The sequence below is a fragment of the Platalea leucorodia genome (genome assembly GCF_965183815.1).
Source record: "Platalea leucorodia genome assembly, chromosome: 12".
In the NCBI taxonomy this organism is placed as follows: domain Eukaryota; kingdom Metazoa; phylum Chordata; class Aves; order Pelecaniformes; family Threskiornithidae; genus Platalea; species Platalea leucorodia.
The window spans coordinates 7372459-7386830 of NC_138834.1; the positions used below are offsets into that span (position 1 = coordinate 7372459).

At 49.0% G+C, this 14372-nt stretch overlaps 1 protein-coding gene across 3 annotated transcripts; it reads left to right on the forward strand.

Annotated features, from left to right (window-relative positions):
- Positions 1-223: 223 nt before the first annotated feature.
- On the forward strand, positions 224-13932 carry TMEM120B (transmembrane protein 120B; the record flags this gene model as incomplete). Of its 3 annotated transcripts, none has more annotated exons than XM_082325224.1 (12): positions 224-292; positions 4612-4730; positions 5704-5820; positions 6589-6648; positions 7229-7324; positions 8381-8470; positions 10616-10681; positions 11645-11706; positions 11961-12053; positions 12453-12517; positions 12700-12768; positions 13753-13932. In XM_082325224.1, 12 exons carry the CDS (start codon positions 224-226, stop codon positions 13864-13866), a joined length of 1020 nt encoding a protein of 339 aa, XP_082181350.1. In that variant the 3' UTR covers positions 13867-13932. The 3 variants fall into 3 exon arrangements, with proteins under 3 accessions (XP_082181350.1, XP_082181351.1, XP_082181352.1); XM_082325225.1 differs by having other exon boundaries at positions 12456-12517; XM_082325226.1 differs by having other exon boundaries at positions 12700-12772; positions 13753-13861.
- Between the last annotated feature and the right edge of the window lie 440 nt (positions 13933-14372).

Here is a 14372-nt window from a genome sequence, read left to right on the forward strand (position 1 = left end):
TGACCGGTACCGGGCGGGCGGCGGCCGAGGGGAGCCCTCGCCTCAGGCGGGCGGGGAACGGGGCGGGGCGGGGGCTGGCGCGCGCCGCTACGCCGCCGCGCCCAGCCCCGCGCGATGACGTCAGGGGCGCACGTGGCCCGCGGGCCCGGCTGCGGGCTCGCGCCGCCGCCGCCGGCAGAGCTCGCGCCGCCGGGTTGCGCTGCAGCGCGCAGGCAACCGCGCCATGAGGGTGCAGCTGGAGCGGTGCCGGGGCGAGTGGCGGGAGCTGGAGGAGGAGTTCCGGCAGCTGCAGGTGAGGCGGGGGGCGGCGGGCTCCGCGCCGGTGCGGTGCAGCGCTCCGCGGCAGCGCCGTGCCTCGCCCGGCTTCGCCTTCAGCGCCGCGCTGCCCGGCTTCGCGTCCGCCGCTTCTCTCGCGCTGCCCTGCCCCGCATTGCGCTGCCTTCCCCGGCTTCGCTTCGCATCGCTTTGCGCCGCGCGGGGCGGCGCCGGGCTGGGAGGGGGTGCGCACCCCCGGGGGTCCCCACCGCTGGCCGCTTCCCCGTGGGGCGGCCTCAGCAAGGAGCTTGCAGGGGTGCGGAGGGGCTCAGCCCCTCCTGGCTGCGCCCGGCAGGGCCACGCGTGCGCGACGCCTTCGCCACAGGCCCGGGGTGCGTGCACGAAGCACAGTGTGTGCATGGGTGCACGTGCTTGCACAGCACCCCAGAAATACCGCTGTACCCCCAGGCAGGCGCTACGTGCGCACGGGACATCCCAGAGCAAACCACGGCCGTGCACCGGGTACCTCTGATGGGGCACCCGAGGGGCTGCGGTGCCGCGGTTCCCGCTGCTGGAGCCGGGCTGGAGAAGGGGGACCTGGCGTTTTCGTGCACCCGTAGCACGGCACAAGGAGCGACGCAAGTAACGCCTGTGCTGCGAGCAGCGCCTGGCCGGAGTTTAATTTCCTGTGGTGGGATATGAGGGGCTCAAGTGCTGCTTTTCCATCTCGTAAAAGTGCATTGAGGGACGGAAAGACCTCAGAGCAGGGGCTGAGAGCTGTTTCTGCAAAGTGCTTTTGCCTCCAGAAACCTTCCCTTCCCTGTATGTCATCAATGCTGCGCCTATCCACGTGCTTTAAATCTTTGAGCCAGTTTTAAAACATGACTGGCTGTTCTCTCCTGCGTGGCTGTTAGCCTCTTTTAGGCTGTTAAACAGAACGTGCACTGCAAAAAAAAAAAAAGTGCTATTTCCAGATTTAGCTCGTTGTCTTAATTAAAAGTCAGTTCAGGTTGTACGCTTGTTAACAGAAGGAAAGGTGGCGGTTGGGCGTTGGGGGGGAGCACCAGCTGGCATGGTTTTGTTGATCACTTGTTTGCTGTGTGCGCCGACCAGACTTCTGGCCGAGTGTGCTGCTTAAGTCTGACCTAAACCACAGCCAAAATGTCAATGACTTATCCCTGCCTCGGTTTCCCCAGCCGTAAGAGGAAAGTAGAAATGCTTCTAGATGGGCTGTCAGCTGCTGGTGGCATGAGGTATCATTGCCCAGTGGTTAGTACTGTAGAGGTGAAAAGTTGGAATAACATCCATTATCTGAGAGCTTCGGGGCTCACAAGTAGAGTTTATATCTGAAGGTGGCATTGCAGAAGAGCGGAACACGGCACTGTCTTGAGGACACGACTCTGCTCCAGCTCCATGAGATGCTGGTTGTGCTTCAGTGTGCTTTGGAGGAAGGCTCTGTGCTCCCCAGCTGGATTCGAGTCAAACCATGATGTGTTGGGGTAGAAAACCCAACTAACTCTTCAGTAAGAAAGTACTTCGATGTGGGTGTCTGCTCATGCTTACCTTGCACGTGGCTTTTTGGACACACTCGCAGCATCTCTTGCTCTTGAGGAGCTTGGTTTTCGCAGCAGCGGCTCGACCCTCCTTCATACCTGTATCACCCCCCCTTCAGTGCCCCTTTTGCCTGGCCTGACTCTTGTCTCCGGCTGGGAATGCTGGTCTGGGGCTGTGTGGGAGCTGCTCATGCTCGGAAGGAGCTCCCCGTTGGCATTTTCCAAGGTACTTTGGTCACTGCCACTAAAAGGTCTCTTGTGCAATGCCAGCAGGGAAAAAAATTGATGGTGGGCAGATCTTTTGTGTGTCGAGAGCAGTGCTGGCCCCATGGGGCAAAACAATCTCCGTTTCATTGCACTGCTGCCCTGTCTCACGTTTTGTAATTGCGTTCTAAGTTCTGGGTCAGGGGCTGCGTCTTCCTTCTGCAGAGGAGGACCTTGGACTCTGGTCGTAGCTCCTGCCCCTGACGTGCTGGGTGGCTGGCGCGGGGCACTTGGGGCTACGCGTGTTTTTGGGGAGCTCCAACTTGGGGGGCTTCAAAGGGGCTGATGCTGCTGCGCAGCAGCACCGAGCATCCCCTCAGGGCATCGGGAACAATCTGTGAGATGGAGCTGGGGGACGTCCAGGTTTGCAAAGCACTTCTAACCAGCCACATCTGCAGATTTTTGTTTGGGTAACAAAAAACCAATTTTTTGTTGGTTTTGTTAGGGCAGCGCCTGGTCTCTGGAGCAGCAGCCTGAGAAAGAGCTCAGGGCTGCGGGGCATTGCGGTTTTGGGGCAGGGACGTGGGAAAATGCAAGTTTCCCTGTGACAGCTTACTAATTTAAACCCTGCATATGAACATGTAAACCAGATTTTGATTAGGAAAAAGCCCTGCAAGTGTTCCCCATGAATGTTGTTTAAGTCCTGCAGATGAACAAGTGCTGACCACAAGCAGGGCTGTTGCAAGTGCAACGGAAAATAGACTTTGGGGTGCCTACAGAAAACATCAAGCAGTTGCAGTGTGGGGCCGCCGTATGCAACTGCTGCCTGCTCTTAGTCTGCGGGCAAATTGGGCAGCGTGATTTCCACTTGCAAACTGGGCAGTCACGGCCCCGGCACTGTAAAGCTTGTAAACTTGGGTGCAGAGACAACTCTGACATCTCTGCTGGGAGCTCTTCAGCTCAGGGCAAAAGTACTCCTCTCCCTGGTGCATGGGTCCTTTGGTTTTCGGCGCGTGTTGTTTCCTACATGGAGAGAGAGCTGTGGCCAAACCTGAGCCTCCGGGCAGGTATTTGGCCTGTGGGTTATATGTGGTAACGTAAAGGCAGCGCTGAGCTCCCTGGGCTGCCGGTGGGTCCTCTTTGTAAGCAATCGCCTTTCTTGATGAATACATAACTTCACTACTAGCAAATGTTATGTTCTTCTAAATACCAGTGTCATTTTGAAATCATTATCCTGATGTTTTTGGCTAGCAGTAGAATTTACCAGCTCTCAACTTGCCTGTTTGTGTTTCAAATAAATACTTTAACAGTTTTTTGGCAAAGAGCTTCTTGCACCCTTTGAACCAGCCTTTGAAAAGACGCTGTTGCGTGACATCTAGAGAAGCAGTAGGAGTTACTGTGCAATCCAGCGAGCCCCGAAGTCCTGCCTGTGCTAAGCAAAGCCAAACCAATGCTGAAATGATGAGAGCTGCGGTGCCTGGATGTAGTTAGTTTGGTTATTAAGGCTTTTAAATCAGACACCGGAGCTTGTTTTGCATTGCTCCTGTAAATAATGAATAGCTAACAGCCAGGTCCTAACAAGGAGGGGAGCAAAGATTTGGTTTGTGTGGTTTTACCACTATGTTTATGCTCTGGGAAAACCGGTGGTAATTTTCTGTGGTTGTTGATGTGCGGGTAGATAAAGCAGCCGTGCAAATAGCCATTTAACTCGCGCCTTCTCTTGGCGCAAACTGTTTTCTAAGTTATTATAGATCTTAAAATTTGCCCAGAGGGCGTTGCTTGGTGTCTGGTTAGCCCTTCCTGAGGTCTCCCTGCACTTGGGAAGGTGGTGAAATCATTGCAAAGGGCAGAAAAGGAGAGCATGTTTATTCCCGAGCAGAGAGAAGGGTGTGAGAGCAGAGGCACCTCTCAGTGGGCTTGCAGTTGGTTAGCACGTCCTTGTTACCACCAAACACTAATTCAGGGCTTCAGAAGATCAATGGGCTGTGATAAAGAAGTTCCTCTTGAGGAGCATCTAATGCCGCAGGGAGGGGACAGGTTAAGCTCTTAAACCGGAGTATGGGGCGGTAGGTTGCTTGAACATACATGGGGTCGAGATGGCAGTGGTGGCCAGGAGGCGTCTAAACCTCCAGGCGTGGATCTGTGGCTGGCTTTGTGTCTCCCCCCCCCCCCCCCCCCCCCCCGCCCCGGGTCCTCATCTTTGTTCTTTTTTCCCCAGATTTAGTCTGGCTGTGAAATCAGAGCTCCTGCTCTGTGATTTAGCTACCCGTTTGATGGGGACAGATTGGGATCAAGCAGAGGATTAGGGGCTTTGTTACAGGATGGGACGGGAACGAGGAGCTCCTGAGTGGGAAAGCTCCTTAGGAAGAGGAAATGAGATGAGCGTAGAGAGGATGCCCTTCCTTTTGCAGGAGTTTCATTAGTATCCATTCAAGCCGTGTTGGATCTGTGCTGGTTTGGCGTCGCCCCCTTGCTTGTTTGCAGGGGTGCCTGTTGACTCCCAAAAAACCAGGGTTTTGCTTCCTTCAGAAGTGAGGACCAAATGCAATGTGTAACCTAGAAGGGCTCTTCCTACCAATCATCTCCTCTTCTCCTGCAGGAAACACATAAAGTTTACAGGCAGAAACTGGAAGAAGTCACCAGCTTGCAGACAGCCTGCAGCAGCTCCATACACCGGCAGAAGAAGACACTAAGGGATCTGAAGCACAGCCTGCAACGGTAATGGGAGGGTGAAGGAGGCAGGGATGGGATGTTTCTCCGTCCCAAAGGGCTGAAATGTTTGGATTTTTAGCATTTTAATACACAATCTGTGTCGTGGCGCTAATTTTGCTCCATATTATTCTTGAGTCACCTCCATCTATCACAGCCAGGTAAAATGTTCGCAACCCCATGAGAGATGGAGTCCTGTAAATAAAGAAGATCTTTGAGGGAGCCTGTGTGGGTTTGCATCCTTGCAGTATGTGCTGTACGCTGCGGGACCGTACAGCTTTTGGTCCGCGTGTTTTGATAGGTGAGCAAGGCTTTGCTCCGTAAGCTGTGCTAGAAGAGCAGCATCAATCCTTGAACCTGAAGGTATAACTCGCTCCTGGGTGGATTTTCGGGAGGGAACTGTCTTTGGCTGCTCGGCTGATCTCAGGAGCCACGGGCTAAATTCCTTACATGCAGCTCTGAAAGCACCACCTCCAACACCACAGGTTGCTAACGCCGTTAGGCTCTGCTCTCTGTTTTACATTAATTGGTAAAACTGCAGTTTGTCAGTAAATCATCAGCTGTGAGTTTTGTTAGATCCTGAAATATTTCGTGCCTGAAGAGCTGCAGCCTCTGCAAGGGCAGTGCCTGAAACAGCGCATAAAGTTCCCAAAGTGGAAGGAGTTCCTGCAAAAAAGCACAATATTCCCTAAGTGCTCTGCTAGGGAGGAAGTATGGGATCCTGTCACTGAGCTAAGATAAAAAGAGAAGCTGATTTGTAAACCAGCTGGTTGAAATAACCTACAACAGCATAAACCAGGCAGTAAAATAACATCATGGTAAGCCAAATGGTGCTGCAGAAATACAGGAGCAAAGTGTGCAATGGCATCAGCTCACGCAGTTAGCTTTTTAACAGCATGGATTTTATGATAACATTATTTTCCTTTAAATAAAAAGGAGGTAAACACATGATCAGGAATATCTTGTTTCTGTGTTCTTTCAGGTGCAAGCCCCGAGCGAGTCCTGAAGAGTTTGCTCTCATTCAGGAGATCAGCACCCAGATCAAGGAGAGGCAAAATGCCTTCTTCGACATGGAAGCCTACTTGCCGAAGAAGAATGGGTACGTGCTTCACCAGGGAGGCAAGCGCTCCGGGAGAGCAGATTTTTTAAGTGTTCACAGCAGTGTTGTTCCCGAAGGATAATGTGCATGTTGAAGAAATACACGTAAAACTGGATTAGTCATAAATCTCTTGCTGAGCTGCTGTGTTAGTTGTACACAGAATTCATTAGCTGGAAGTGTATATAAATGTACTGCGTGTAGGCAGTGCAGGTTTTCTTGTTAAAATAAAAGTAACCCTGTATTGGCGAGAGATCGTGCAAGTCACTGTTTCACACTGATGTTTTCCTGTGCTAATTTTTTTAAGACTAAACCAGCACAAGAATTTTCTGTCTTTTTTTCTTGTTGTTTTTGAGCAACTTTAAATTTATACTTTGCTTCGAGGGGGGTTGCTAGGACAGATTTCTTTCAGTTGTCAAGGGCCATGCGATGCTGCAGCCCCTTGGAAGTTTTGATCAGAAACTTTTCTTCCAATTTCTCCTCGTTATTTTTGGTTTTGGACAGTGCACACTGCATATCTTGCCCTTAGACTGTGGTGCAGAAAAGGGAGCAGGAAAATAAACCTTTTCTCTAAATTCTTGGAAAGGCTGACCAATCTTTCCATGTTTAAATCCTCTTTTGTAGTCTCTCTCTCCAGTTTCCCTTAATTAAAAACCTACAGCAAACGTGGCTTTGGCAGATACACCGGTCTCTTCAGCTCTGATCTGGGTCATCCTGCGGTGTTTAAACAAAATGACTTACTTGGGTCTGCTCTTGATTTTTGTCTTCCAGCTTGTACTTAAATCTGGTGCTGGGAAATGTGAATGTAACTCTCCTGAGTAACCAAGCAAAGTGAGTGAGTGTTTCCACATGTGTGAATTTGGGTTTCTCTGGGGCCAGCTGTGGATATGGACTGAAGTCCAGAGACGGGAATGGGTTTCTCTTAGATCTGACAAAAGATGAAATGTTGAGGGTGGGCAAATCAGACCGTGACATGGGGCCAAGCTAATGCTTTGTGTAGCTGCAATGGATTCTGTCCTTCACTTGCTTTTAAGCCCAGCCCAGCCTTTTGCCTTAATTGTAAGTTGGGTTGTTTTTTTTTTTTCCAATGAAATATGGCATTGCGACTTCTAGGCATACAGTGCTCCAGAAAATGGAGATTTTTTTTTTTTTAAAGTCTTTTCATGCCAACCCAGAAACCAGCTCTTGTGGACTTAAGCTGTTGTCTTGCAGCGTAATGGCCGCGCAGCCTAGACAGACCCTGCAGGCAGAAGGCTGCCTTTCACCGCTGTCCGCTGGTTTTCTAAATGTTTCAAGCAAACCCTCTGTCTCTGGGCTTGGCATGTAGATTTGTATCTGGTTTGAAAAAAGTGAAGCCACGTTCTGGTAAAATACCCATTTGTCCCCGTAAAGAGCGGCTGTTCCCTTCCAGGTTTGCCTACAAGGACGAGTATGAGAAGTTCAAACTTTATCTGACGATAATCTTGTTACTCGGGGCCGTCGCCTGCAGGTTTATTCTCCACTATAGGTAAGCTGTGTTTTTACTTTTAATCAAGTCTTTTGAATAAAAATGTGCTGAGTTTGAACTAACTTATGTTCTGTTAAGGACAGTGAGATGGGCTTTGGCAGTGTTTAGGCTTTGAGCAGTTGGACAGCAGGACAGCTTCTGCACCTCTTCTTCATCACTGGCAGAACCTGTATTTTAGCTACTTGCTTTTCCTTGTTTAACTTTTTTTTTTTTTTTTGAGTCTCTTGTAACTGAGAGAAGTGCAACATTGTGTTTCCTGATCTGTTGTTTTTCTGGCATAGTGATGGGCTTGGGAACAAGCACTTGGTTTTGCTCACAAGTTGTCCCAGGCAGGGACCAGCACCGTGCTGCAGCTCTGGGCTTGCAAACACAACAAGAGAGGATTTGCATGAAATGATCAGACCTGAAACGTTATCTCTAGGTCGTGATAAAGTATCTGAGCACCAACAAGCTTCCACTATTCAGTTTTGATCAAAAAAACAGGAAGGTGTTGGAGCCAGGCACTTCCACTGAGGTCTCTCTTGGTCTGGGGTGAATGCAGGACCGTATCAAAGAAGGATGCTGCCATATACAGGGGCTGCCCCGAATCCCCTTGGCTTCAGGAGGGGTTTGCAAATGGCAAAATAAAGGCCCAGAGTGTAATGCTCTTCTGCTCTTTTAGTTGATTGGATTTATATAGATCTCATGGAATCTCCTCATTGAATTAGCCTGGAAATGCTTCTCTAAATTGGATCATCCGTTGCTTCCATGGTGCTTTCTCTCCTTCAGAAGGAATTAATGTCATCTCTGCGTACCTGCTTATCGGCTCAAGATCTGCAGTGTTATATCACGGGGCACTTCCCAGAGGAAAGGACTCTGAGCCCAGTGGTGCTGCCGATGCTTGCAGCTCTGCATATGGATTAGAGATGTTCAGGACTGGGGCTTTGTGTCCATGGCTCACTTGGGCAGGTTTTCATTTGCCCAAGGGGAGGGAGGAAAAATAGGGATTTTTTTGAATGTGTCTTTATAATGAACAGGATTTTTTTTTTTTTACTGTGTGTGTTTTCTGTTTAACAGGGTGACAGATGAAGTGTTTAACTTTCTGTTAGTATGGTATTACTGCACACTGACGATACGGGAAAGCATTCTCATTAGCAATGGATCAAGGTATCGTGCCACCTGCAAAAACTATTTAAAGCATGAAATGTCCTTAAAAGGAAAACAAGCAACAAAAGGGGATTCAGCTTCACACTGAAGCCCAGGAAATCCGAGATGCTGATGCATCTCTGCAGGGTCTGTTGTCTCTGTCCCCCTCCCTGGTCACTTCCAAGGGCAGGTGTGGCCACCCGAGGTTTGGGGAGGGAGAAGGTGCAGTTTGTAAAAGTCCATAAGCTCTTTGTCCAAAGTGTTGGATGTTCTTGGTAGCTGCAGGTTAGTCGTAGATGTGGTCTGGAGTCTAAGTGTGTGTGCGTTTTGGGCGAAAGGACCAACCCAAGGTACTGGCTCTACGCCCTGCGGTTAGCGTGGCCACCCTGCGGGTCACTGCCGCATCTCCTGAAGGGTTTGACTAAATTACAGTCGTGTCGAGGGAAAGTTGGCAGTTAGGAGATAATTGTATAAAGAGCTGGGAACACAAGTAAAACCCTGGGAGAAGTTAACTGAAGGATGATCCTTACTCCAAGCCCTTGTTTCTTTATGGCACCTTTAGTATCCTAAGGCAGGGTGGTGAGGTCCCGCTGGTGTTATCGCTCCTGGAGCATCTCCATTAGGTCTGGGTCAAGAATTTGCTCGAGTTTGCACTTGTGTAACTTAACCTGGAGTCTGGTGTTAGATCTTAGCAATAACCTGATGGTTGCATGTCCCCAGTTTTCATCATCCAGATAGGCTGGCACAGGGAAACTGCAGCAATTGCTATGTCTCTTCCCAGGCATGTCGGTTTGCGGCTGGGTCAGTGGCTGCTGCTGCTGCAATATTTGCAGCTCCCTGTTGCATTAATTAATTGGGCTTCTAATGTGTCTCGTTTGCCACCTTTCGTGCAGCCAGCATCGCATTAGCCCAGCTTCAGGCACTTATTCCTGCTCTGAACACTGCACAGAGAACTTGTATGCTCCCTTTTAGTGGTGCTTATACAGGGGTGGGCCAGCACTTGCATTAGTGGCAGGAGTCAGTGTTGCCCTGATTAAGGGGCAATGCATAATGATCAGCTGAGGGCAGCTCATGGCTCCTTGTTTCAGCCAGTCTCTTCCCTCTCTGAAGCCGGTTGCTTCCACGATCTCCTCAAAATGGAGATGGGCGGGAGCATTTCTGGGAGTCTTGTCTCGGCATTGTTGGGATGCTTGTGGTCCCCACTCCCGATGCAAGAAGAGTTTTGTGCCTGGGGGCAGACACGGGTGTGGCATGTGCGGTGGGAAAATCAGGGCCCTCCTGCTTTGCCTGGGGGCAAAATCTTAAAAATGTGCTGGTTTCTGGGAGCTGCTTGAGGGCACTGACTGTGGGCAGCAGGGATGAAGCAGTCTCTTCTGCAAGCATGGCTGTACCTAGGCCTGCTGCAGGTGGGATGTCTTGTTTTGAGGTGCTTTCCAGAGAGGGGAGGGATCGCTGTGGGGCCAGAGATGCAGAGGAAAAAAACAAGCACGGCAAGTAAAGTCATTTGCCCAAGGCCAGCAGAGAAACCTCTGAGCCTGGGCTCGCTGCATCTACATAGGTGGGTCACAGTGGCTCAGTGCTGTCTTGTGTTAGAGGTTGCACGGCTTTGGTTGGAAATGCCCCAAATTAACCCATTGTGTTGGCTTAGTTTCCAAAGCAGTGCCATCCCTGGGGCAGCTCTTCACTTCTTGATTCTACCTCACTATAGCCTTTGCTCACTTTACTGTAATTTTCTGAGCTTTCTGCAGCATTTGTGTCTGAAAGAAACAGCCACCTCATAGGAAGGACTTGGAAATGTCACTTATTTGCATGGCACGGGGGGAAAAAAAAGGATGTGTGGGCTGAAACTTGTGCATCATTAGTCACCGTGGTATCTCATGCTGTGGGCACCGCTGCTTCTGGCTGTGCTGGAGAGCTCGTGGGAGCACGCGAGATGTGCCCTGGTCCTCAGCCTCCCTCCAGCAGTCGTGGATTTGTGCCCCCAACTAAGCCGTATGGTCAGGACCGTGCTCCACAGCAGCCCTTTTGCTTGAGTTGGGCCATCTATTTTCTTCCCTGCCTCCCCTCCTCCCCCAAGTCAGGATCATTTGTTTTTTCCTTTAAAGCCAGACTTATAATGCTAAAATCCATGTTTCTCATCTAACTGCCATGTTTTTTTCTGTTCAGGATCAAAGGCTGGTGGGTGTCTCATCACTATGTCTCCACATTCCTGTCTGGAGTAATGTTAACGTGGTGAGTCCGCTCTTGCCTGCTAGAGGTGCTTCAAGCCTGTTGGAAAGTGTTTGCATCATCTAGGCGTTTAAATCCAGTGTGACCGTGAAGCTGTGGCCACACAGGCACATGGCAAAGCGTCAGACTTAATATTTGTCTGATGTTACAGATGTTTTCAATGATAAATACAACACTGCAAGTTCATATTTACATTGCTGATTAAAAAAAGAAGAAAAAAAACCCAAACCCTAAGCCATAGTTGTGCTGATGGTAGCAAAATATCTGCAAGTCTCCCGATTTCTGTCTCTGTGTAACTAAGCAAACAAGCAGCACTTTGCTTTAGAGGGAGGACACCACAAAATGAATCTGTGTGGTGCCTTTACAGAACCCAGATTACAAGCAGAGTATAAAGCCAAAAATGCAAGTTACCTTCCAGCGGGTGGTGGTGTTGGTCAAACAGTGCAGCAATGCACCCTGTGTACGGCCCCTGTGCAACCTGTCTCAACTTTGACATGAACTGATTAGTTAATAATTAAAAATTGGTTTAAAACAACAAATGTCTCTGCTCCTGAATCTGTAATGGGATGACACAGCAGCTGGAGCAGAAGGTCCCCTGTCCTCTGTCTATGCTGAACTACCCTTAGGATAAGGAGCACAGCCATTCCCTGCTCCACCGCTTGGATTCTTGATGCAGACGCTGCTGAATGGCTTCGATTGCTGTCTAGAGAAAACCGTGATAAGCAAATGAATAAGAGGGGGCAGCATTCATACACATTTGAGAGGGGAAACCTAATCAATTAGAGCATTTCCTACATGCCAGAGTTGTGATGTGTGGCTGTAGCACCCTCTCTGGGCTCCCCATGGGCTGGATACCAGCTGCTTGCTTCGTTTGCTAATGGGATCTGGCTTGGCGGAGAAGGGGAAGGGCACTGCATCGTATGCTTTTTATCAAACAAATAGACCTCCTTTGTATTTTGCTTTCAGGCCAGATGGACTCATGTATCAAATGTTTCGCAGTCAATTTTTAGCATTTTCAATATTTCAGAGTGAGTATACCTTACTTTACTAATTCACGGTATTAAAATAGTTTTGTATCTTGTGTGCTTAGAAGAAAACACTTTTGCTTGGTAAATACTGGAGTATTAAACTGTACAAATATAAACCATACCATGCCAATATACAATGTACAAATATAGAAAATAATTAAATGCCGTTGGATTAAACATTATTAAAATAGTTTGTTACGTTTATGATACTTCTGAAGAGCCAATGCAATGATGTTTTCTCTCTCCTTCTCCAGGTTGCGTTCAGTTCCTACAGTATTATTATCAAAGGGGCTGCCTTTATAGACTCCGTGCTTTGGGGGAGAGAAACCACTTGGACCTTACAGTAGGTGAGGTTTTCTGCAATACTTGGTTTGCAAAGTTTTTGCACAGGTTTTAGATGCAGTGATAGGGAGGGGGCTGTGTGGCCTTCCGAGAGCGAGCTTTGCAGAGCTGCCGCCCCCCTGCCCTGCTGCCCGTGTCCTGTGGCGGGAAGGGGAGCGAGGCTTTTATCCCTCTACTTGGGTCTTGTGGCTCGGGAGCACAGGGCTCTGATCTTGAGTGGGTTAAGATGGAGGTCTCGGTCACCCCTGTCTTTATCCTCCTCCCATTACCACACCTTCAAGTATATATTTTAAATGTGTTGGTTATTGCAAAGCCCTTACGGGGTGGTCTGGGTGGGGAGGGCTGCGACTCCGGTCCTGGCTCTTCTGTGCTCACTCTCTGCCTCTTCTGTTAACCTTTTCCAGAAGGATTTCAGTCCTGGATGTGGCGGGGGCTGACGTTTCTCCTTCCCTTCTTGTTCTTTGGGCACGTAAGTCAGGCAATCCCGTTCTTCCCTCTGTGGCGTGGGGCCTCGGGAGGGTCTGCTGCTGTGCTTGCAGCACTGTAAAAAGGTGCTTTGGATCACATGTACCCATGGCAAATGTTTCTAAGGTTGTGGGTTTTTTTTTTTTTTCCCTCGTAATGAAATTGCTTTTTTGTTTTTCTTTTTAGTTCTGGCAGCTATATAACGCAATCACGCTTTTTGGATTGTCAAGGCATAAGGAGTGCAAAGAATGGCAGGTGGGTGTTGGTTCTGCTCAGAAAAAGCACAGAGCAGGGGGAGAGGGGGTGTTTAACCACATCCTTGAAGATATTTGGGCATCTGACCCCCATCTAAATATCTCGGGATGATGTGGCACAGAGGCTGTACAAGAGAACTCGAAATAAATGTGAGTTACTGTGTAGGAACTTGCACCCACGGGTGACCACACAACCCAAAAGGCAGAGGGTGTAGGGGGAAGAAAATACACGTGGGTAAATCTCTCTCTGTACTGTTCATGTATACGGGCATGTAATAGCAATGGCTGCTGGGTTGCTGGTGGTTCTTTATGGCTGATCCATGGGTTACATATACAAAAATATGATGACAAAAAAACGATGGCAATGAATCACTTTAAGAACATATCTTCTGTATTGCCCCACTTTTAGGGATCCTTCCACTTGTTTTCTCAGTTGCCGTCGCCCATCAAACACGTCTATCCATTTTCCAGCTATGCAGTTGCTCCTGTAGATCCAGATTGGACCACGTCACGCACACGGTGGTGCAGATCATCTGATGGTCTTTATTTTGGTCAGACCTTGCTGTAGCTGGGGTGCTCACTTTGTTCACTGGCTTAACAGGAGGAGCACAGCTTCCCGCAGAAACGTGTCATTCCCCCGCACCTGTGCCACTGGTGTTGGATGAAAGTGCTTGTAGCATAATGTTAATCCATTAGATCGGACTTAATGATTTGATTTTACTGTCTGGTAGAGTCCAGCAATGTTGAATATAATCCATGTTGTAATATTAAAAAGCCGTAAATGCTACTTAAATAATCATGATAAAAATATATTTCTTGTTAACCCACACGTCTGGATGCATGGGTGTATATTTGGCTACAATCTTCTCTTGTGTGCCAACGGATCCCTGGACTTGCCAGCCGGGCCCCCTCAGAGCTCGCTTAAATGTGGCCAGAGCAGTACCCTCAGCTCTCACCTTTTTTTCTCCTTCTTCTCCCCTCTCAGGTTTTTGTGTTGGCGTTCACGTTTCTGCTGCTCTTTCTTGGGAACTTCCTCACTACTCTCAAAGTGGTGCACACTAAACTCCAGAAAAACAAAGACAAAATGAAGAAGCTGTGACCCCCCCCCGCCCCGGTGTGCTGGCTGCTGTCCCTCTGCAGGCGCTGGCTTTGGGACGGATCCTGCTATAAACCCCAGCTATGCCGTGGAGGGGCTTGGAAGGACTCCCCCATCCCCGTGTTTGGCGAAGAATACGGACTCTGCCAGCACAGACTCAGTATTATGCAAGCATGGCTCTCCAGTCTGCAGTCCTGCTATTTATGTCTATTTAATACAAGATGTGTTTGCTTTTGGGTTTTTTTTTCTGTATATACAGCAGCATGCACCTGCCCAGCGAAGCGCCAGCATTGGGAGAATGTGGGATCTACTGTAATTCCAATTCTGGAATGATATTTAACACTTTCCACTTTTTATTATTTAAATTCTGGGTTTTGGATTTGCAAAGGTTTATGAACACTCCAGGTTGATCAGTAATACAGACTGAATGCTGTTTTTTAAAGGCATTTGTTTAAGGCATATTTTCAGTGGCAATACTAACCTGTGTGTACTGTGAAAAAAAAATGCCC